Below are 26,275 nucleotides of genomic sequence, written 5' to 3' on the forward strand. Positions count from 1 at the left end.
ACTTGCTATGAGTATTGATGTTATGGCGAAAGAAATCTAACTTATCTTTGATATCTTAACTTCTGGCAAACCAGGTACTCGTTAAAGGACAGACTCTGAACGAGACTCTGACTAAGGGGGTAAAGCTTTTGTACGGTCTTACCACCGTACATATTTCGCTGACCTCGCGACACACTTTACGCGCGAGCCATTATATATGTACATTTTAGTTAATATCACATGTCAGTGCGCTAAGAATAACGTAACAAACGATCGTCGAGACAGGGTGAATTAATCTTATTTTCTGTATTACTTGTTGTCATACATTAAACAACTTTTAGATACTAGTGATCTTTATCTTGCCTACTTATACAAACAAACTCTATCTTCAAGTGTACACGGTCATACTGGCCCGTACATATCTAGATGTTAGTAAATAATGCACGAGGTTAATAGTTGTCCGAACACTAACAAGTATCTTCTCGAACCCCCATACACTGGACCAAAGGACCCAAAGTTTTAACGTGCACCTGGGTATCAGACCTCTTGCAAGAAATAATATTATTTTTGTTACTTTATTCAGAACTAGCGTCCTACCCCAGCTTCGCACGAGTAGCATTTCTAGATAAAATCCTTCTTCAGAAAACCCTCTGTCCAATATTCGAAGATCAAAATCCGTCCTCAACTCTCCGAGATTAGCGCATACAAACAGATAGAGAAAAAAAGGAGACTTTATAACATGAAGTGATGATTAATTGATCTAGGTACTCACCCTCGTGTCAACCCTAAGTGGTTGATGCAGAGGCAGGGCTGTGTTAGGGGGGCGGTCGACTCCGAAGCGTATCTTCTTGAAGGGGGGCGGGTCCGCCGGAGGAGGGTGCTGCGCCGGCGCCGGTATGTATGGAGCCGCGAGCAGAGACACGCGCGCGCCGCCCCGGAACTCGCCGGCGGCGCCACCACCTCCACCTCGCACGTAACCCCCATCCCTGGAAAGGTAAGGAATTATTATTATTACATACATACATACATATTGTCACGTCTATATCCCTTGCGGGGTAGACAGAGCCAACAGTCTTGAAAAGACTGAATGGCCACGTTCAGCTATTTGGCTTTATGATAGAATTGAGATTCAAATAGTGACAGGTTGCTAGCCCGTCGCCTAAAAAAAGAATCCCAATTTTGTAAGCCTATCCCTTATTCGCCTTTTACGACATCCATGGGAAAGAGATGGAGTGGTCCTATTCTTTTTTGTATTGGTGCCGGGAACCAAACGGCACCATTATTATTACATACATACATACATACTTAAAATCACGCCTCTTTCCCGGAGGGTTAGGCAGAGACTACCTCTTTCCACTTGCCACGATCTTCATACTTCCTTCGCTTCATCCACATTCATAACTCTCTTCATGCAAGCTCAGCGGTTTCGGGTACTTTTGACCTGACACTTTACCAGGACGTCATTAATTTGATCAAGATACGTTCGTCTAGGTCTTCCCAGTCCGACCTTTCCCTCCACACTCTCCTTGTATATCTGCTTAGTCAACCTGCTTTCATTCAATTATTATTAATTTGTGTTAATCTTCTTCTTCGCCCTCAAGGTTAGTCCCGGGTTCCTCACCTATTTAGAGAGGAGCCCGGAGTGGGTCTTATACGACCGTGATTGTGGATTAGTGACAGGTTTTTACACGAAGCGACTCTCATCTGACCATCGCAACCTTTGCAGGGAACCTAACTCAAATTGGATCATGGATCAGTTACCTGAATAATGCAGGTTTCCACTCGATGTTTTCCCTAAGTGTAAGAGCATCGTTGTTGATTTGTTAATATACGAGTATCTATCAAATTATAATTTTACTTTTCCTGGTCTTTCAAAGAAACGCTTGCAGAGAAATTTGACTCTCAATGATTTAAGTTTATGTGAAAAGGGAGGCATGTTTCTTTGCAAGCAACTGTACTTATAAAGAGACCAGAAGATGCCAAAATGGTTGCAAATTTCAAGACACTAGACTGAGTTGTTTGGGCTCTGCGTTGTTAGTCAGTCAGTGAGACAGTTAGTCAGTCATCTAGTAACGGAAGTGTTTTTATATATTACTAGAAAGCGCCCCTGACTTCGCCCGCGTAAAACAAAAAATCAAGGTAGCGGATGCCTACATCATAGCAACTATCTGCCTGCTAAATTTCAACTCGATCGGTCCAGTAGATTCGGCTGTTGATGGATCAGTCAGTCAATCAGTCACCTTTGCGTTTCGTATATATCGATTCATTTGTAATGCGGTCAGATAGCATTGAACTCAAAACGTGGGCGTTCTACAGCTGTCGATACTCGATCATGAGGCGGCGAAAGTAATTATAAAGCCGATCCAGTATTCCTTTCATTCTGCCGTTTTCTCGGAAACTTTAATAAGATAACACTTGTTTACCGCAAAGTGAAATTGTAGAGTTGCGATAAAAATAATGGCAGTTCGAGGCTTTTCCTTATATTGATTTGATAGTAATTTGTTTTGGTTTTTGTAAAGCGTCTATTCGATTTGACTGAATTTAATTTTTAACTGAATAATTTAGGACGTCTGAATAAGATAAAGGGGATTCGCTAAAGTCATTATTTCTTAATCTCCATCGTAAGTGTTCAATTCAATTTAATTCAAAATATTTTTTTCATATCATAAAGTACATCAGTTAAATTACAGTTACTGCTTATAAATAAGTGCAATATGAACCCTTTTGGGCATCGCAATATTAAAATAATATGGAACGGCGGGCAGGTTTATATCGGCTATCATGATGAATATAGCAATAATAAAAACAATATCGTATTATACTCGTATTTTACTTGATCACCTAGCAGTGTTTTTAGAACGCCGGGCTCCACTACCTAGAAGGCTAGTGGATGTCAAATCTATGGAGATTTGACGCGGATACCAAGAGTATGTCAAAGGGCTGTGTTACTGCTCATCATCCTCTTGACGTTGTTCAGGGTTACGACTTCACCATCACCTCTCTGGAGAGGATCCCTGGGCTAGTCTGTGACCAGAATCCTGGATTGGATAAGTCAGGCCTTTACACAAAGCACTTTCCGTCTAATCTCCGTGACCTTTGCCGAGGAACATAATCTATAATTAATGTATCATGGGAATGCTTACTACATCCAGTTACCTAAATATGCAAGTTTCCTTTCTATGTTTTCACTCACCGTAAGAGCATTGATTAGCAATCAAACTTATCATAACTCAGAACAGGCATAACTTAGTAGACGACCGTTAGTAAATATTATTCTATGAAATTATATCAATTAGTGACGCACCGTTATAACCCATTTAGATTTCCGAAAACAAAAATTGAGTCACGTTATAACAAAAACTGGCATCATAACGTTATAGAGGATAAACTGACGAACAGATAGACAATGCGTGGGCGCAACATCCATCATTGAATCAAAAATCACACGAGCACAGTCGACTTCATATAATTATAAGGCTGACTGAATGTTTTGCGCGACTTGTTCGACTTGTTTGAAGTTCAAAACTTGTGTTACGAGATACTAACTCAACGATGCTATATTTTACAATGAATACTTATATAGATATACATTGAAGACCCAGGCTGATTAGAAAAAGTTCGGTTCTCTGCCCTGGCCGGGATTCGAACCCGGGACCTCCGTTGTCACAGACAAGCGCACTACCGCTGCGCCACAGAGGCCGTCAATATACTAATCGTGTGAACTAGTGATTGTAGTACTTATCCATATATTTCCCATGAATGTCGTTAAAGTCTACTAAGGGATGGGCTTATTAACTTGGGATTCCTTTTGTAGGCGATGAGTTTACCACCTGCCACTATTTGAATCTCAAATCCAGTTTCAGTCTTTTCAAGGCTGTTGGCTCTGTCTACGTCGCAAGGGATATTTATTTACTTATTTATTTAAACTTCATTGCACAAAATACAAATGTATTGCACAATGGGCGGACTTAATGCTAGAATAGATATTTTCGTGACTATATGTAGAAATCGCATAAGCGAGAAACTAATATATTAAATCAGTCAATTTTTTGTCTTTATACTTAAATGTATTTTTAGTCCTACAATATAAGCAGAAATACTACTCTGTCAAGAAAGTAGCGGGAAAAGATCAATAATACACAAACTGTTTGTTATTCATCCAAATTTATTTTATCACCTTCAAAATATGCTCCTTTAGAAACGATACACTTACGCCAACGAATAATCCAATCAAAACATTTTTTAAACGCTGTTTCCGGAATTGAGGTCAGTTCTCGCCGCGAATTCTCTTTTATGTCTTCTACCGATTGAAAACGGGTGCCACGAAGTGGTAATTTGAGTTTAGGAAAAAGAAAAAAGTCGGCTGGAGCCATATCTGGTGAATATGGTGGTTGCTCGATGGTATTTGTTGAGTGTTTGGTTAAAAATTCGTTCACAATGATGGCCTTGTGCGAAGGTGCATTATCATGGTGCAAAATCCAAGAATTTTCTTTCCACAAATCTGGCCTTTTTCGTCGGATTTGCTCTCTTAAACGCCGCATAACACTCAAATAATATTCCTTATTTACCGTTTGACCTTCCGGCAAGAATTCCGAGTGCACAACACCGCGATAGTCAAAGAAACCAGTCAACATGACTTTGACTTTTGAACGACTTTGGCGTGGTTTTTTCGGTTTCGGTTCAGTTGGAAGGCGCCACTCCGAAGCTTGTTGACTAGTTTGCATGTCAAACTCGTAAACCCACGTCTCGTCACCAGTAACAATGCGTTTCATGAATGTTGGGTCGGAATTGACTCGTTCTAGCATGTCCTCAGCGACTCTCATGCGATTGAGTTTTTGAAAAAAATTCAGGTCTTTTGGGACTAGCCGAGCGGCAACATGTTTCATACCCAAATTATTAGTTAAAATGGTACGGATCGACTCGTGAGATACAGAAAGTTCGGTGGCTATCTCTCTCAAAGTTGAATGAGGATTTTCAGTCACTATTTCCTTCACTTTTGCGATGTTAACTTCAGTTGCAGACGTTGATGGCCTACCAGAGCGAGGCAAATCTTCCATCACATCTCGACCGCTTTTGAACGCTTTGTACCACTCATAAGCACGAGTTTTTGATAAAGTCGATTCACCGTAAGCCTTCTGTAACATTTTCAGTGACTCCGAACACGATATTCCATTGGCAATGCAAAATTTAAGACAAACTCTTTGTTCGATGTTTTTATCCATTATGAAATTAGCAATACACACTAGATATGATATAACTAAAAATAGCACTGTATTTAATGTAAACAACAGATGCAACTCAAACTCCGCGCCAAAATGGAAAACAGTTGTGCCAATCTAACAACAACAAAAAAAACAAAAATTTGAATTTGGAACCATAAATAAATAATCCATTCCCGATACTTTTCTGACTGAATGTATATACGAGTATAATCAGACTCAGAAAAAGACTTGGAAATAGACTAGGATGAAACAGTATATCAGAGATTTCATATCAGCGACACGTTTCAATGTAAATCGTAACTACATTGTATTTGTAATGGTAAATAATGACGTGTTAAGTATGTTTAGACTCGACACGTGTATAGTCCTACTGATAACGTGAACAAAACGAGAGAAGTCAAATATGTAGATATGTCTATTTTAGTTTAACTTAAAACATAACTAATAATAGTACTAAATATAAATCTACCTATATATATGTGCCGTGTGGTTCCCGGCACCAATACAAAAAAGAATAGGACCACTCCATCTCTTTCTCATGGATGTCGTAAAAGCCGACTAAGGGGTAGGCTTATAAACTTGGGATTCTTCTTTTAGGCGATGGGCTAGCAACCTGTCACTATTTGAATCTCAATCTTATCTTAAAGCCAAATAGCTGAACATGGCCTATCAGTCTTTACAAGACTGTAGGCTCTGTCTACCCCGTAAGGGATATAGACGTAATTATATGTATGTATGTATATATGAAAGATATTCACTGACTGGTTGACGGGCGTTGATGGTCAAATGGGTAAGGTGCACGGTTGAAACGCGAACCAATGACTAGTTTAGGAGTTATGTACATTAGTTTGAATACTAACCGATGCTCTTACGGTAAGGGAAAACAGACCTGCACATTCAGGCAAATAGATGTGTAACCATGATCGATCCAATATTTGAGAATTTCGTCGGCTGCGGGCGTACCATTAATAACAAACATTTTAATTAATCATACATACATACATAAAATCACGCCTCTTTCCCGGAGGCGTAGGCAGAGACTACCTCTTTCCACTTGCTACGATGTCTGCATACTTCCTTCGCTTCATCCACATTCATAACTCTCTTCATACAAGCTCGGCGGTTTCGGGTAATTTTGACCTGACCCTTTACCAGGACGTCCTTAATTTGATCAAGTTAATTAATCAAGAGGATGATTAATTAATCATCCTCTTGATAGAAAGATAAATAATTTTATTTTTATCAAAAATACATACACACGTCCCATATCCCTTGTGGGTTAGACAAAGCCAACAATCTTGAAAAACTTGCAAGGCCATGTTCAGCTGTATGGCTTAGTGATAGAATTTAAAATCAAATAGTGACAGGTTGCTAGCCCATCGCCTAATAGAAGAATCCCAAGTTTATTCATACATAGGTATAGTACACTAAACACTTATTATCTGTAATGGTCTTGAAATGTAATACCTAATAATAAATAAATATACAGGACAAATTACACTGATTGAGTTAGCCTCGAAGTAAGTTCGAGAGTTGTGTTAAGAGATACTAACTCAACTAATAAGTTATTACATTTCAATTGTAAACATCGCTCGGCAGATCAGGTGAAACATGTTTCGTAACTAAAAAAGATATTATTGCAGGCGTTTATCACCAAGGACAATAAAAAGGTTGATTAGTAAATTGAAGAAAAAATAAAGGAAAATTTGGTTCCTTAATAAAATAAGGAAAAATTTTGTACCCAACTGTATCTTTAATAAGTTAAACTCCATCGTTTTTGGGCCAACGTATTTTTGACATAATTAATTATAATAAACATCGTTGTTTCTTATAAAGAAGTATGCAGAGATCGTGGCAAGTGGAAAGAGGTAGTCTCTGCCTACCCCTCCGGGAAAGAGGCGTGATTTTATGTATGTATGTATGTTTCTTATAATTGTTGGTAAAGCGGTATTTTTACACAGTTTCTAAGTGTGTGTGGTTCCCGGCACCAATACAAAAAAGAATAGGACCAGTCCATCTCTTTCCCATGGATGTCGTAAAAGGCGACTAAGGGATAGGCTTACAAACTTGGGACTCTTTTTTAAGCGATAGGTTAGCAACCAGTCACTATTTGAATCTCAATTCTATCAATAATCCAAATAGCTGAACGTGGCCTTTCAGTCTTTCAAGACTGTTGGCTCTGTCTACCCCGGAAGGGATATAGACGTGACCAAATGTATGTATGTTCTTAAGTAATAAGAAATTTCATTTAGAAATCCCTCCACGCATCTGTCTTCCCCGATATATGAAACTTGGGGATTTTCAAGGCAAGAGTGAATAGGCATTATTTGAGTTTGCTTGCACCACCTTAGGCCTCATCTTGCTTATCTCCAGGCAGATAGAGGTCACACGCACTCATATTATTATTTTAAAAAAAAATTGTAGCTGGTTGTTTTGGCGAAACTATTAGCATACATACATACATACATAAAATCACGCCTTTTATATTGGCATATTTTCGCCGAAGCTCAAGCCAATACAAAATAAGCCGTCTAGTCTCCGTAACTTGGACTATATCCAACTTTTTTATTAGTGTACAAAATAGTCATTGCCATTTTTATGTTGTCGACATTTTTGGATACATGATATTTCATACGTAACTAAGTTAGTAAGAAAATGCTTTATTGTTCACTAAAGGAGTACATTACAAATTATTGAAGTCGGTTAATAACATACCATATTTTTTTTTAAACTTACGGAATACTAATTACATAAGATGAATATAAAAGACTAATATTTATAGCCATCAGAAAATGATGCAAGAATGAAATGCACGTGTGAATGATATGTTATAACAATATCATTATTGTGCAGTGTTGAGTTTCATTCGTGGGAGAGTTTAGGCTAGTACACATTGACTGGAAGAGATTGCTTTAGCGATAAGTCCGCCTTTGAACTTCATTACCTGAGTTTTTTTTTGTTTTTCTTTTTCTTATGGTGCAATAAAGAGTCTTATCTATCTATATGACCAACTACAAAAAAATCTTAACTCCTCCAAATAATATGACACGCCTTGACTCCTTTTTTGAAAAATGGCAAGAACGGCGCATTGTAACCTGTAACGTGTTTTCACAGATACCTATTTTGACCGTGTACACCAGCCTTGTAACCTGTTTTCATAAAATAAATCTATTTTGATATGATGTGTAGACCAGCCTTTGTTTTCCGATTCTGGGAACGCCCGTGGGAGACTGATCGCAATGTATGTCTGTCTGTGTCTCCTTATCTACTGTTTACGAAATGCTGATCTTGTTGCCATCAGTAGGATTAAAGTAGAAATGCTAAACCTCACATCTGGAAACTAGGGCTTCTTCCTCCTACCTCACACTTTTTGAATCCCAATTGCTTCAGCTAAACGTTTGCATTCAGTCATTCGAGACTGTTTGCTCTGTCTACCCGTAAATATAAAGACGTGATAATATGTGTGTATGTAAAAAGACTACCAAAAACCGCCGAGCTTGCATGAAGAGAGTTATGAATGTGGATGATGCGAAGGAAGTATGCTGTGATCGTGGCAAGTGGAAAGAGGTAGTCTCTGCCTACCCCTCCGGGAAAAAGGCTCGATTTTATGTATGTATGTAAAAAGCTGAACTGAGAGTAAAAAGCTGATACATCGGTTAAAGGGCCTGAATGAAAATCATTAAAATCGTTGGTACTGCGGATCTACATATGACTATTTTCTGAGTTATCTTACGGTGAGGAAAAATAAACACCGTGAAGAAGCACATTCAGGCAAGGTTACCTGCCTGATATACTGATCTAAACCTTTTTTTAACTGACATTTAAAAAGGTGCTTTATTTTAAAATGATGAGAGGATCAAAGGAAATTTGAAGTAGATAGCTTTTTCGGATAAATATATACCTACATACTACCTCAAAAAATCTATAACGTATTTACGTAAGATACGAAAGTTTGTCACACCCTAGTGTTCACAAATATTTATTTCTCAAATCAATACTAATATTATAAAGCTGACGAGTTTGTTTGTTTGTTTGAACGCGCTAATCTCGGGAACTACTGGTTCGAATTGAAAAATTCTTTTTGTGTTTAATAGACCATTTATCGAGGAAGGCTTTAGGCAATTCATAATCACGCTGCAATTATTAAGAGCGAAGAAATAAGAAAGAAATAAGAAAATGTGAAAAAAAACGGGGAAAATTATTCCACATTGAGGGCTTAAATGATGCCCAAAATAACTATTCCACGCGGACTAAGTCGCGGGCTAAATAAAAATTGTAAATTACGTAATCACAAAATGAACAACAGACATAAGAATCACTGCCAAAAAAAATATTCCGCAGCTACGGAGCCAGTTTGAGAAACTGTTGCGAAGGTCAAGGTCACGAACATGAACATTGATTTATGGGCCCGGCCAATTTTTTGCAACATCCTGCTCTGATCATTTCGTATACTATGTTTATTGTATTTTGTTTAATATTATAAGATTTATAAATAAATAAATCAATATACATACGGGACAAATATACTAACTCAACGATACTGTATTTTGTAATAAATATCTATATAGATAAACATCCAAGACCCGGGCCAATCAGAGAAAGAATATTTCTCAACGTACCCTGGCCGGGATTCGAACCCAAGACCCCCGGTGTCACAGACAAGCGCACTACCACTGCGCCACGCAGGCCGCCAAAATATCTATAACAAGAGGCCGCCCGGGACATCGTCTGCGTGAAATCAATCCCGCTAGAACTCCGGGATAAAAAGAAGCCTATGCGTTATTCTGGGTCTTCATTTAACTACATACCAAATTTCATCGTAATCGGTTCAGTAGTTTTTATGTGAAAGAGTAACAAACATCCTGACATGAAACATATTGACATACTCACAAACTTTCGCATTTATAATATTAGTAGGATGTATCGAAACAGGATGTTTGCATCTGTTACTAAAACGAGCTGCGTTGTTTTAAACCGATGCGTGTAATCTTCACCTTGAACTTTGTGGCCAATGTTACGTACTGACTTCATACACACTGTATGTATACATTACATACATACATATGGTCACGTCTATATCCCTTGCGGGGTCAGAGCCAACAGTCTTGAAAAGACTGATAGGCCACGTTCAGCTTTTTGGTTTAATGATAGAATTGAGATTCAAACAGCGACGGGTTTCTAGCCCATCCCCTAAAAAAGAATCCCAAGTTTGTAAGCCTATCCCTCGTCGCCTTTTAGAACATCCATGGGAAAGAGATGGAGTGGCCCTATTCTTTTTTATATTGGTGCCGGGAACCACACGGCACCAATACAAAAATACACGGCATTCAAATTTCAAAGGATGGTTACCTGTACGTGAGTGCGGCGGATCCGTACCCCGGCTGGTGCAGCCGCAGCTGTGGGGAGTACTGGGGGGCGTAGGGCGCCGCTGGCGTCCCCCGGGGCTGCGGCACCGCCACCACGCCGCCCCCCGCCGGCTTGCCGCCGTAGGCCAGCGCGCCGCCCCCGTGGTTATGATCGGACTGCCCGGCCCTGGAAGAGAGAGAGTTAGTTGTTGGTAAGATTTGGCTTGATATTTCCAGGATAGATTTAGGTACAAATTCGGCGTTGGATGGAAATCAATAATTTACATACATGCATACATATGGTCACGTCTATATCCCTTGCGGGGTAGACTGAGCCAACAGGCTTGAAAATTGGCCTCGTTGAGCTATTTTTTGGCTTAATGATAGAATTGAGATTCAAATAGTGATAGAAAAAAATATGATATGTCTCGTTGTGTATCTCAATCCCAACTGTTATAAATGTGAAAGTAAGTTTGTTTGTTTGTTACATCTTCACGCGTTACCTACTGAACCAATTTTCTTGAAATTTCGCGTATATATATGTAATTAAGAGTCTGGAGAAAGACATAGGGTACCTTTAATCCTGGTAAAAATTATAGTTATATATATGTATATACCGTGGGATTCTCTAAAAACCTGTATTCTTTTGCAGGAGTTGCTAATTTCGCGCGGGCAAAGGTGTGGGTAAAAAATAGTTTGAATCCTACTCATATTAAATGCGAAAGTTTGTGAGTATATCAGGATGTCAGTATGGATGTGTTTTACTCTTTCACGCAAAAACTACTGAACTGATTACGATGAGATTTGGTATGTAGATAGCTGAAGACCCAGAATAACATATAGACTACTTTTTATCCCGGAGTTCCGTTATGATTATATATTGATCTGGACATCTGAAATATCATCATATATTGATTGGGTTTCCACGCGGACGAAGACGCGGGCGGCCTCTAATATTTAAATAAATACAAAAGATTCAAGATGCAAAATCCTCGATTCTATCTGTGGAACATGGCTGAAGTATTTGTATTTTATTTTTCATAATATAGTTGTAACAAAAAGGTTTGAAATTCCAACGGGAATTTTTGTTCGTTAGGAAAACATTTTAACATTTTTAGCAGAGCTGCATAACTCGGCGCAAGCCGGCATTTCCATAACATTTGCATCCTGGCTTATTTAAATGACCTGTAGCCCAGGGTTCGGGCGGCCCCGGGCAAATGCTTTGTTATCAGGGTAGAGAAAAAAATATTCATTTTTATACATTTTTCCGTTGATTTCATTACCTAAAGCTCGTCTTCGCGACTTTTCTATTATACTAGCTGTGCCGGCCGTTGTTTTGACATAAATATTTTCTAAGTAATTTTAAATTTTAAGGTTAGGTTAAAAATGTTATAGGCGGACAACCCTTATCACTAAGGGGTATGAAAATAGATATTGGCCGATTCTCAGACCTACACAATATGCTCACAAAATTTCATGAGAATCGGTCTCTTTTCCTTACGGGGCTGACGAAACTAACAGTATAAAAGACTTAAAAACCACGTTCACACATTCATAAATTTGAATCTGTTCTCGAGTTTTGAAGCGTGATATATATATATATATATATATATATATATATATATATATATATATATATATATATATAATCTGTATCAATTCCTTACGCTGTTTTTAAGTAAGGCTGCGGTCTGTGTGTGGGCGAGAGAGGTCAATATTGACCTCAATGTAGACAGAAATAGCCGAACACGCATACCCGTTGTAAACATGATTAATAGTTTACAATCACGGTATATTGTTTGTTACATCGTGACTTATAATTTATAGCTCTCAGGATCTGACCACTATTTTAGGAATTAAATTAGAGAACAAATTGAAATTAGAAATAATGTGAAGTTGACACACACACACAATATAAAACTACCCACTGATTTAATGGAATCCCAGAGCAGATGAAGATAAACGTACATACATACATACATATGGTTGCGTCTATATCCTTTTTGAGGTAGATATAGCCAACAGTCTTGAAAAGACTGATAGGCCACGTTCAGCTATTTGGCTTAATGATAGAATCAAGATTCAAATTGTGACAGGTTGCTAGCCCATCGCCTAAAAAAATAATCCCAAGTTTGTAAGCCTATCTCTTAGTCGCATTTTACGACATCCATGGGAAAGAGATGGAGTGGTCCTATTCTTTTTTCTATTGGTGCCGGGAACCACACGGCGCGGTGTATGTAAAAATGAGGTAATAAAATAGGTGGCGCCATTTTAACAAGTCAGAGGTGAGTCAGATTCACCTTTGGGTTAGTCACCTAGCTGCCGACGGGTTGGGTGAGTCACTGCCTATCAGTCCCAACGGGATGACACGTAAACGCGGTAGCAGGAGGTACTCTTGTGTTATAAACTTATGCAAAGGAAAGCGAATTTTATAATGTGTTCATTAAAAATAATCGATTTTTTTAAGTAATCATTACAATACATACATACATAAAATAACGCCCGCGAAGGGTAGGCAGAGACTACCTCTTTCCACTTGCCACGGTAGACAGAGCCAACAGTCTACCTTATTTATCGAGGTTGAAATGTGAATAATAATTGGCTGAGTATCTACCCAAACCGACGAACTTGCATGACGAGAGTTATGAATGTGGATGAAGCGAAAGAATTATGCAAAGATCGTGGCAATATTTCATCATGCGAGCGACTGTGATTTAGAATTCCCTCCCAGCATCTCTCATTCCCCAATACATACAACTTGGGGAATTTCAAGGGAAGAGTGAACAGGCATTATCTTGTGTGCACCACCTTAGGCCTTATCTTGCTTACCACCAGGCAGATTGAGTGAATGAATGATTGAATGAATAAGTGAAAGAGAGGTAGGATGAATGAGATAGAGGTCAAACGCACTCAAATTATTAAAAAAAGTCGAGCACATGGTGTCTTTCTATCCCTCCGGGAAAGAGGGGTAATTTTAAGTATGTTTGTAATTAGCTAAGTAAGCTTATTAAACTAAGCAACTAGACTCCGCCCGCGACTCCATCCGCGTGAAACTAAATAGCCTGTCGGGCAAATAATACGTTTACCGTAATAACAACGCCGTAAATACAAATTATATTAGTACTTTCAAAATAAGTATTAAAAAAACGTGAATGAATTTTTTTATTTGCAAATATCATTAATGCGTTAATTTTTTCAACACAGTAAACCTTTTCGTACGAGAACAATGACATAACATCTGAATTGAAATTAATTAATTACAATTACTTACAAATTAAATCTCATTATCGTTTTAATATTCAAATTAAACAATTGTAAACGTTCTTGAGTTTCATCATATAAATGATATGAACATACAGACGAGGCTCATTTGTTACGAGTAAAGTAGTTAAAAAAAACAACATACATACATATAGTCACGTCTATATCCCTTGCGGATTAGACAGAGCCAAAAGTCTTAAAAAGACTGAAAGGTCACGTTCAGCTGTTTTGCTTAATGATAGAATTGTGTTTCAAATAGTGACAGGTTGCTAGCATAAAAGGAATCCCAAGTTGGAAGGAGTCAACAAATTTATTTTTTTATTATGAGACTTTAATCTAATAATTGCTTCTAACGGCATTGGGACATAGAAGCAATATAATTGCATCATTAATCACCATAAGTTTGATTTGTACAAAAATAAAAATAATTAAGCAAAATGAAAATGAAGAAACAGAAGTATTTTTCCAGCGTGAATTAAATTGCAAGGATCTCAAAGTTAAATAAAGTAATCTCCTTACAGCGGCTTTAAAAGTACTTTATAACGTTTTTGAGATCAAAGAACGAAGATCCTAACAAAAATGTAACTGACAAATGTTTACCAACAAAAAATACAGAAAACAATGGCGGACAACCTTCACAAAACAACTAATTCACTAAGAACAAAAACACAATAAAAAGCAAACATTACGAAGTGAAAATTAAAGAGTGCGCAGAAGTCGTACAGCACGTTGTGCGACTTTTGCGCGCTCTTTAATTTCACTCAATATGCGTCAACCTTTTGGCGTTTTTCAAACAAGAAATATTGATTAAACTCTTCTCCTTATTACTTTCCTAGAATTAAGAAAAATATTTTTTAACAATATATCGATTTTGCCGAATTTATATGGATAGAAGTTAACAAACGAAGCAATTCTGTTGGCTTCGTTTAAGTAAGGTTAATTATGAATTTTCCAATTATTTAAAAGTCGTATGCATTCAGAAGCGGTAGACGTTGGTGCCCATTACTTAATGTCAGACGAAACATAACAATATGTCTTACAAAATCTCAAATCAAAGACGTACACTTAACCTATAAATTTACACGAATAGTGTCATGAAGCGAAAGAATCGTGCGAGGATCGTGGCAAGTGGAAAGTTGCTGCTGCCTTTGTCTCCTAAAAGAGGCGCACATCAGTATGTAGGTATATTATGTACGAGTGTATACAAATTATACGCAATACAAAAAATAAAACGCTGCCTCCGTTTTGTGTGTGTGTGGACGATTTCAAAGGTATGTGACATTAGGTGATCATAGATTTTTCTGCTCTCTCGTTATTTTGTAAGTTAAAGCACGAACCGCGATTCGACTATCAGTACTAATTAGATTCGGCAGCATTGAACTCTAAGCTAAATTTAAATACTAGATAATTCCTGCAGCTTCGTCTGCCGTGAACAACCGTTCCATTGAGAATTCCGACTGATGGTAGATTTAAGGGTATTTTTGTAAATTGATGTCCGGTGAAAATGCTGCAGTGTAGTTTGTTCCGCCGCTTCTTCTACACGTGCGTTTTGGTAGCGGTAGTAGTTGTAATTAGATTTAAGTGATGTGATGTCAATAAGTGATACCCTGTATCCAGTTTTGAAAATAATCTATTATATTCTGATCCCGGACCACTGAACAAGGAGACAGAGTGTCTCCAAGTAAATGGAACGTGGAAAGGAGGAAGACAAATGAGAATTCCGGGATCTCTCTTAGGACTCCCGTAAACTTAAAAAGGGACGTTATTGCCAAAATTCAGCTTTTTACGTCTATCGATGTAACTACCTCGTCTTGTAATTGTTATGTTCAAAGCATTGAATGATTCATATTTTTTAACCTTTATCCGGCAGATTGAGCGGAACAAATCACAACCATTGATAAGAGATAGTTTTTATTTTTCTATAAACGAAGATTGTGCCGTGCAGTTCCCAGCACTAATACAATAAAGAATAGGACCACTCCATCTATTTCTCATGGATGTCGTAAAAGGCGACTAAGGGTAAGGGTAGAAACTAAGACTATATATATATATATATATAACTCTACCGTTACTGAGTGACGGACAGACAAAGATCATAGCTCAAAGCGTTGGATTTAGAAATTTTATATTACGGCAATAAGGTTTTTTATGTGGTCAAAGGATGCATGAAATGAATGAAAGGATTCCTAAAATTCCCGCGGGAACAGGAATACTTACACGGGATTATTTATTTGACGCGGGCGGACCCGCGTGTGTACTCTAGTTAGATTACATAAAGTTCATATTCGTATGAATGTTATTCAACAGCGTAAAATTGATCCGTCTTTCACTTGGCACAATTCCTAAAATATTCTTCATTTTTTATTAACAACAAACAATAACATCATATTGAAAGATAATAAAAAAATTGAAGCTTATAATAACCTAACTCATTCACAGATTTGTAGAATATTGAAATGAAATACTATAAAATCTGATGGCAATGTCCTACGTGCCCTTGTAAACAGATTTTCCACGTCCTGTGAAAGTGAAAGTATCGAACTATTCAACGTGGGAGGCGGGTGTTTCGTAAAATGGCGTAGGGTTGCCAGTCAACGAAATTCCCCCAATCTTTGGTCGACATTCCGACATGTTTGTCTTACACTAAAATAATAGACTAGTATTTATGGTGATATTGTTTTCAGTATACTTGTCAAGATTTCGTCAGATTCTGGCAACTTTTGATGGAGGTAAAAAGCGAAGTGGAAGGAAAAGTGCATTATTAAATTGGATTGCATAATTAATCTTCCTATCACTTGTGTCATAAACTTAAGAATATCACGTACCACAAACAAAAATATGTTAAGAAATCATTCAACAAAGTCTATAGCACAGTATAATATAACAAAAGTATATTTGCGACAAAATAACCCATAACACAAGTCTAAGAGCTTAATGTAGTCCATTGAATATTGTGTCCATTTAATAGATATTAATTATCAAGTATCCGTTCAAAAATAAAACCGTGCATGAATGTTATACGTTCGAATTCAAACATTATTTGAAAAAAGAATTTCAAAGTCTAGGTATATTCCTTAAAGTGTCTAGGCAACCCTATAATGTGTTGACGCCGCAGGGCTGTAGTCAGCTTTTATTTCACCTTCGGACCGGACGTTAGATGGCGCTGGCCGTTGAAACGCGGCGTTAAAAGGAAATTAAAATATTTACATAAATTCCCGTCAACGCGTTACGTACCTACTCGCTGTGCAGAAATATCAACGTAAACATTTACATAATGGATGGCATGTTGATGAAATTATCATGTCAGTGACATGATAAATAATAAGGGTCGCGCGAATCAAGCACGAATATTTCTAAGGGTATGGTCTAATATTAGTAATTGATTCTTTTAACGGACAACAAATAAGATGACTTGCCATCCCATTTTGTGTAAATATTTACTCGAAATAAGAATTCTTCTTGAACAGAACAATAGCCAGAAAATCTCTATATATATCAAACAAGAAAGTGAATGACCGACTGACATCAACGCACAGCACAAACCGCTGTATCTAGAGACTTAAAATTGGGCTTGTTGGTTCTTTATGTGGTCTTGGGGTGCACTAAGCGAGTACTTCCCAAAATTCCCGTGAAATAATGTCGGAGCCGCGGGCGTGCTCTAGTAACTCTATAGTGAGAAAGGAAAATTATAATATATATGCAAATTTATTCGTAATCAATTCGTGTGGACCTTCTTTATTGTCGTTTAGGGTCGTATCTACATCGGACGCAGACACCCTAAGGCCACAAGGCACAGCTGGCTTATTAAATGTCCTGTTTTATTCACGAGTCGTATAGAAAAAAGAAATTAATAACATACTATGTGGTCATTACACTTTACAGTCTTAGAGTGGGAGAGCAATGTAGTCAAAACATTGCATGATAAAAATCTCTTTGTATATGCTAACGTAGCTATGCTATATAGATTGGATAAATTGTCACAGATGCATCTACATATTTCGAATTTAACGATCGTTACAACGGTTATAAAGCGCGAGTTCTAATATTGCACGTTTAATAGTAAAGGTAGGTAAAGGATAGGCTTTTCATCTAGTCTTTCCAAAGTAACATAACTGTAGAGAAAACCGCATGTAGCGGCCGTTCAGCCTCCATGGACGGACAGACGACACTCTGACTTGACATTTTAGATAAACAAAACTTACTGACATATTGATGAAAAAAAGGACAATAAAAATTTGACCTGTCCTTATAATGATGTCCATCTATATGTATATGTACGGATCTACGATATCGTCACTTGTCAGGTTTATTGTGTTTTTTCAACGTTGACATTGGCAAAATCATCGTTTTGTTGAACGATGGAGCCTTAATATTAAAAAGTGAAGTGAAGTGACTAAGAAGACGACAACACGACGCCTTAAACAACCAAAAATCTGGTTTTATTCAAACACGACCTTCCATACCCTCAGCCCGTTTACCGCATAAATAAATAAATAAATAAATAAATAATTTCTTTATTCACTTCTCACAAGGATATGGGTGGGTGGGATACTATTATCTTGTTTAATTCCGACGCTGTCTGTACTATTTTATCGACGCCCCTTTTGATCCGGCCGGGTGAGAGTTTAAGCTCACGACTGGAATTCAAAGGGCAGGACGAGAGAAATAAACGCTTTCAACAGTAGACAGCGGTTGTAACTACTCGACCACTAAGCAGAAAGCTTAAAATAGCGGGACTTGTTCAGCTATCCATACATATAATAAAACTGTATGGGAAATAAAAAGCTACAGAAATGTGTGTAGTCAAATTAATTTTACTTTACGACACTTTCAGTTGATCATCTTGAACGGATTAACGTAAATTGTATAGGTTTTAACATACATACATACATACATACATATACTCATATGTATATAGTCACGTCTATATTCTGGGGTAGAAAGAGCCAACAGTCTTGAAAAAACTGAAAGGCTCCAGCTGTTTGGCTTAGTGATAGAATTGAGATTAAAATAGTGATCGGTTGCTAGCCCATCGCCTAAAAAAAGAATCCCAAGTTTTTAAGCCTATCCCTTAGTCACCTTTTACGACATCCATGGGAAAGAGATGGAGTGGTCCTATTCTTTTATTAATAGTGACTGGTTGCTAGCCCATCGCCTAAACGAATATCACCTTATAATCATATCTTACCTAATTTAGTTCAAACCAAATTGTTTCCGTTCAAAATTTCTCAAAACTTTATAGTAACCAATAATTGAAATCACCAAACCACTAATGATATTAATAAACCTGTCTGTTGGGATTCACAGCTAGCTTAATTAGGCATACAATTTGAACCCGATGTAATTACTGAACAGGTAAAGGTTTTGATTAATGTCCCGAGCGAAAACGCGACAATATATATAACCTATGTAATGAAATTGTCATCAATCAAGCTAATGAAGTTCTATTAGATTAGGCGCAGACTGTTAATATCAAAACTAGAGGTAGACTTTTGGAAATGAATATGATTGATGCTCTTGATGATTAAACACTAAAGTTTATCTCGTAAGAAGAAGACCGAAGTCCTAAACAATTAAATGGGCTCATATCCGGTTCAAATTCAAAGAAATAGGGAAAATATTGTAAGTAAGCGGATATAAGAAATTTGGGATCGATAACAACATAAAGAACCCACAAACAAAGAAAAACGAAGAATTTAGTAAATACATATACCTACAATCACATCTATATCCCTTGCAGGGTAGACAGAGCCAACATTCTCGAAAAGACTGAAAGGCCAAGGTTAACTGCGTGGCTTAATGATGGAATTGAGATTCAAATAGTGACAGGTTGCTAGCCCAACGCCTACTAGAATCCAATGTTTATTGATTTATGCCTTTCCCTTAGTCGCATTAGTAGTAAGAGCACAAGGAAAGAATTAATAAAAATAAACGCTACAATACAACATCGATTTAAAAAGTTCTCGAATCTAGAACACCATTTAAAACCGTTTATTCACAAATGAATGTGTTTCGTATGCATTTTCTGTCCCGTTACCGTGGCCGACCTAAAATTGCGGAAAACTGCGAATTGAATTTCAAATGACGTTCTTCCTGTTTTTGGAATTAAAGTAGTAACAAAAATACCGTATTAAGCTGCTTTATCAATTTATGGAACGTCATCCATCACGTTTCATTAGATGTCATCTTACGTATGGTAGTGTCGGAGAGTGTAGACTTAATGGACTTAAAAGTTATTTTTAACTAGAGGCCGCCCGCGACTTCGTCCGCATGGAAACCCTATCAATCCCGCGGGAACTCTGGGATAAAAAGTAGCCTATGTGTTATTCTGGGTCTTCAGCTACCTACATACCAAATTTCATGGTAATCGGTTCAGTAGTTTTTGCGTGAAAGAGTAACAAACATCCATACAAACTTTCGCCTTTATAATAGTAGTAGGATAAACTTTTGTTTACCTAAGATCCTACTTATTCTTCAATGCGTAATTAATTTTATCATAGTAGAAAATAGTCGTCGTCTGCCTGCTAGAAGAATGTATAGAATTAAGACTAAAACTTTCGCCTTTATAATAGTAGTAGGATAGGATAAACACAATTTGTTCAGTTGCATCTTAGTTGGTAATAACCAAGCAGGTGATTGGCAAACTGGCGCAGAAAATTGAAATTATACCATGTTTTGAGGGGCCATTTTTTTTCGATTGCTAACCAACTGGACTTGGGCTAATAAGTAGAGTAATATTTTCATTGGGAAGAGCAAGCTGCGCAAAGGTCTTGAAATAAAGCTTTCGCATTTTTAGGCGAATATTAGATCTAATAAAATACTATAATAAACCAATATTTCTGCCAAAATTTATCATCATATTCACTTCGTTATAAGTTGTAACAGGCGAGTTTATAGATAAATCAGATTAAATAAATTTGAGATGATTCTCAAGACAAACGGCCATCCTGTAGAAATTACCGAGATCCCTCAGCCTTGACATCTCGCGATCCGGCCCGATAAATTGCTGAATAACTTGCACACCCTAAAAAACAGGTTACCGTCTTATAATAGCTAGCTGCATTTCGCATCTGTTCGAAGAGCAGTGTCTGTTTTCGAAACTGTTCCGAGAACGCTGCACTTGTGTCCGACTGCGTATAAAAATAAATACAATGAACACTTTCCCGCGCGTGCGCCGTTTCCAAACGCACTAAGGAAATGTGCGGGTAGTTCGCGATGTTGCTTTAACGCTATAGCAATAAAGTCGAATATAGAATATCTAGTTAGGGAATTACGTTGTTGATTTTGTCGAGAATGCGATGCGTCACTGAGTGGCGGAGGGGAGTGGGTGAGGGGCGGGGGGCGCCGAGCAGGTCATCGTGCTGCGCGATGTATGTGTATAGTATAGCTATAGCTACACAAGTTGATGAAATCTGTATTTGTAAGTAGGTAGGTAGAATGCGGCGTACGCTACGTTGTTGCCAACCGCTGGGCGAAGGTCGCGCGAGATAGGTGACTGATACAGACGCGACGTTTGGGTTCACAATAGCATTGGGTAGACTGGCTACTTGCGTATTCCGTAGGGACAAATGTCGAATGAGGAAAACGCTGAGGATGATGCCTCTGACAATTTTGTAACTTATGTCATCGAAAACAAAAGTTGGAAAGCGTCTTTTTCTTTTTGTTAAAAATATGTACAGCACATGCTTCCGATATAATTTAGGTTGAACGTGAATGGTTTGAACAAGTTAAATATAATGGCAAGAATAGGCAACTTGGGTTTAATAGAATGTTTACTATAGAAATTTGCCTGGCAAAGAAAGATAAAAAACTGTTAAATTTAAAAAAAAGTGCCGTGTGGTTCTCGGCACTAATGGAAAAAGAATAGTAGCACTCCATCTTGTCTATCGCATTGGTTTTTATGACTGTAATGATAGGATAAGTTTTGATGAAATAATTAAATAAATAAATAAATCTCTTTCTCCAGGATGTCGTTAAAGGCGGCTAAGGGATGGGCTTATATATTTAGGATTCCTCTTTTAATGGGCTAGCAACCTGTCACTTATTGAATCTCAATTCTATGATTAAGCCAAAACAGCTGAACGTGGGCTTTCAGTATTGTGATGACTGTTGGCTCTGTATACCCCGCGAGGGATATAGAAGTGGCTATATGTTATGTCTATCATTAAGCAAAAAAGCTGAACATGGCTCTTTAGTCTTTTGATGACTGCTGGCTCTATAATGGGATATAGATATATGTATATGTATGTATGTATCAAAAGCTACACATACAGATTAAAACTCTATGGCGACTACGTATGCCAAGTACTTAAATTAGATACTTTATGACTTTATTCTTGGGCTATGAGGAAACATAAACTCACATCAAAAGAAGAACGGCATTACGTCATACTACTCCCAGAGTTTTGATATTTTACCGTTGTTTGCCAAATATCCAGCTTCCAAGACCATAGCTCAAGTGAGAAAGAATCTTCGATGTTTTGACCTTCACTGTTCTGCATAAGAAATATTGCCAAAAGGATACCTTTGCGATATAGGTAATGCTTTGACTTTGCATGAAAAAATTTATAATATTTACATAAGGTCACGTTCAGCTGTATGGCTTTATGATGGAATTGATATTCGAATAGTGACAGGTTGCTATCCATCGCCTGCAAGTGGAATCCCATGTTTATAAGCCTGTCACTTAGTCGAATTTTACGACAAAGATATCTCCATATGCTTCTATTCTAACAAAAAAATGTAAATTTTAGCATATTTTGTGATCTCCATAACAATTCCGTTTGTAAAACAGCAATGTAAGGAAACGACTTCTTGCTAACGTCAATTCTCGGAGAAGATACAATATTCTTTATCACCAATACCAATCAATCTTTCCAGTTTATATCCTTTAGGAATGACTAGTGACACTATTCTTAAAAAGAAATAACTGACTCCCTCAAATTACACAAATTAACGTGTATTGTAGATAATTTATAATTTATGCCTTACTTTGCAAAACCTTTTAAAAAATATGATGTAGCTATTGAGGTATTTAATAAGGATTTGCCCACTAGATGAAGCTATATCGAGAAAATGGAAAACCTGATGATTTAACCAAAACAACAAAACAAAAGAAACCTCAAAATTTTCAATTTGAGTTTGGTTCATTCATTACTAAGTCGTATTAAACTAAAAAATTCAGTTTGGAAATTTTGGAAACTACTATCTAAATATTACCCATCGGTTTATTTAAACTTAGAAACAAACTGTCAACTAACCTTTTCTCATCGAAATTCCACAATTCAGGGTTCAATATCATCACTTTCCGATCGCACACATAACTGACACCAATTCATATGAACACACACACACACTAACTCACGATTCCGCACAACAAAATGTCGCTCGCTACTCGATAGGCACGCGGGTTGCGTCATGGACGGCCGAGTTGCCACTGACTCAACTATGGATGTCTGGTAAACACGCCGTTCCTTATTCACTTTCTAATAACCCACGATGGCCTAAATGGGAAAGTTTTTTGCAAAACATCGCAGAATACACGCGAAATTCTGTGATTGCAAAAAAAAAGAAAAAAATGCTGAATTCGAAAATCGAATCGAGTGTAACCAGATACAAAAAATTAATTTGTTGTGTAATAGAAATTGTGTTCTCGTCGGAGCGGCAATACACTCTTTTTATTTTTAAAAAATAAATTGAAATAGTGTGTTTTAATTAAATCAATCAATAATTGCACTAACCATTTGGATTTTAAAAAGTAACATTTAATGGCGTTGTAAAAGAACTTCAGAAATTTTACTATATCGCATTTGTTGGATTTTTATGGGTTATCAGCCTGTTGTCAATAGCATCTCTGCTTGCTCAGTATATCCTGAATAACAATAAACATTATTGTAATCATATGACCTCGATTATTTCCCAAGATAATGTGTTGCTATTTGATAACGACATTTTTGGCCGACATTGTTATTTTTGTCAAATACTTATTTCTTAAACATATATTTGAATCTCAATTCTATCATGGAGCCAAGCTGAGCGTGGCCTTTCAGTCTTTTGACGACTTTTGGTTCTCTGTCTACCCCTCAGAGGATATAGACGTGATTATATGTAACGTTATATTAAAGAAGCAATGAAGCAAGAAAAAAATATTTGAATTTTATTTCAAATTCATTGTAGATGGATAACTTTGCATTTGATGTCGTCAGCAAAGATGTTTTAATGACTCAGTACCTAATGTAATGACTTACATCCTGTCTATAAATCTCTGCACTTTGAACCAAACAGACTACGATTTATAATAGTTAAATCATTTTAGTGCTTTTGCGTAGAATTCGTATACATGTCATCTTCGCTATCTCATTCCATTGTTTTACCAATAAACAATCCTAAACTAATATTTTAAATGCGAATGTCTGTCTGCCTGTCTGTTCCGCTTTCATAGCTTAACCGCTGTACCGATTCGGAAGAAATTTGGTATGCACACAGAAAAAGATTTTTGGGAGAAACATAGGCTATTTATTCTGAAATTTCCCACGGGAGCGAAACTACAAGGTTGTCTTACATGAATAAACTTCCTAATCCTTCCCATTGGAACTCTTCATAGTCGTCCTTAATTCCTAAAGCCCTATACTGACTTCGAACATATTAAAATCAGCTGATCGATTCTTTAACCGACAGCTGATCGCACAGTCTCTGTGAAAGATAAGTTTTACAACTTTGCTACTGGCATGATAACACAAACAAAAAAAAAGCATCACATGGCGGCCGATCGTTAAAAATAAAAACCAACCACGCGGGAGTGCGTTCCATTTCACGGTAAAACGTGCCGGCAAGGGCGAGGGACGTATACAGACTTATAACTTCGTAGAACCCACGCAACGTAACGTATTTTTATTTTTATGTGCTCCTCTTTGTAGTACTAAAACTGGACTAGTTTTTAGACACGTTTGTCGTTAGTTGTTTTACAACAAAAAAATCTGTATTTAACCGACTGTACAAAAAGAAGAGTGCCTAATAAATTTGTAGATCGTTGATAATTTTCTTGTGTACGTATTTATCATTAAAATATTTACCTTAAATTATACAGTCACAACTAGCTATACCTATTAATTTTATGTCAACACAAGAAGCGGGTTAAAAATATATATAGACTGCTGAATTTGACAGCTGTCGTATTATAAAACTTAGCTTTGTTAGAAAATGCTTAGAAATGTGGAACAAATTTTAAGGAAATTTATTTTTATTTTGTGATTAATATAACTATGTTAAATTATTATAGAAAATACCACATTATTCATTATTAACATTGCAATGAAATACTGTGTATTTTCAAGATGTAAAAGTAAAATGTTGTTTGTAAGAAATTCAATTTTAAGTTTACGAAGAAAATTTTCAAGTTTTATTTGATAAAATAAGCCTGCTTGTACTGTACACTTCTTCAAAAAACTACAGGATTTAGGCAGCACAAGCACTGAATAAAATCTAGATAATTTGATAAATTTTGGTCGAACCATGATTTTAATTTAATTATCTTGTTGGGGATTTTTCAGAATTGAAATTAGCATACTTCTAAAAATTAGGATAGTCAACCTCTTCTGTCAATTTATCGTAAAATTTCAAAAAATACAATGTTTGGAAAATACATATCTGCAAACCACCTTGGTCAAAGCTTAAAAAATATGCTGTAACCATGGAAAGATATAGTCCCTGCCTACCCCTCCGGGAAAGAGGCGTGATCAGACATGGATAGGACGAATTGTAAAGCTGTAAGGTGCACCTTGTGTGCCATTTAACATACATGTCAGTACATCGCACCCCCCCTATAATTTACAACAATGTCATATGCATGTGTGTGCGTGTGCGCATGTGTGTGTGCGCAACTGCGTAATTCAACGGACAAACCGACAGATGTTCTTTTCGGAATAAATCAATATGTTTTGTCATTAATCGAGTCAGTCGGTGTCAATGACCTTGCCTTGTCAGACAATCGATGGTGTGATGCAAATGAACTGTGTAATATTACTTTAATAGTAAGTATACCTACTCAACTTTAACAGGTAAGTATAAAATATATTTACCTACAGAAATGACTAAATGTTTTACCTACAAGCGCATATTTTGTAAAAAAAACATCGCAACAACAAAAGAGATTACCAATATAAAAAAGAATAGAGCGATTCCATCTTTCTCCATGGATGTCATAAAAGGCGACTATGGGATAGACTTATAAACTTGGGATTCTTCTTTTAGGCGATGGGCTAGCAACCTGTCACTATTTGAATCTCAATTCTATCATTAAGCTTGACAGTCTTTCAAGTCTGGCTCTGTCTACCCTGCAAGGGATAAAGACATGATCATATGAATGGATGAAAATATAAATAATATTAATTTCATTATGTTTTTAGAAATTCCAGCAGGAACGGGAGATAAAGTGATTTTGGCGTTTTACGCAGGCGCTCTCTAAGTTTC

At 37.0% G+C, this 26,275-nt stretch overlaps 1 protein-coding gene across 1 annotated transcript in view; it reads right to left on the bottom strand.

Moving 5' to 3' along the window:
• Nucleotides 1-26,275, bottom strand: part of LOC106129967 (protein split ends) — a 74,717-nt gene that overhangs the window by 44,842 nt on the left and 3,600 nt on the right. Inside the window, exons 2-3 of the mRNA XM_060950602.1 lie at nt 10,551-10,733; nt 752-965 (exon numbers count right to left, since the gene is read on the bottom strand). Of these exons, the coding sequence (XP_060806585.1) occupies nt 752-965; nt 10,551-10,733 (397 nt within the window). The remainder of the gene's footprint in view (nt 1-751; nt 966-10,550; nt 10,734-26,275) is intronic.

Source organism: Amyelois transitella, chromosome 22, assembly GCF_032362555.1.
Source record: "Amyelois transitella isolate CPQ chromosome 22, ilAmyTran1.1, whole genome shotgun sequence".
Lineage (NCBI taxonomy): Eukaryota > Metazoa > Arthropoda > Insecta > Lepidoptera > Pyralidae > Amyelois > Amyelois transitella.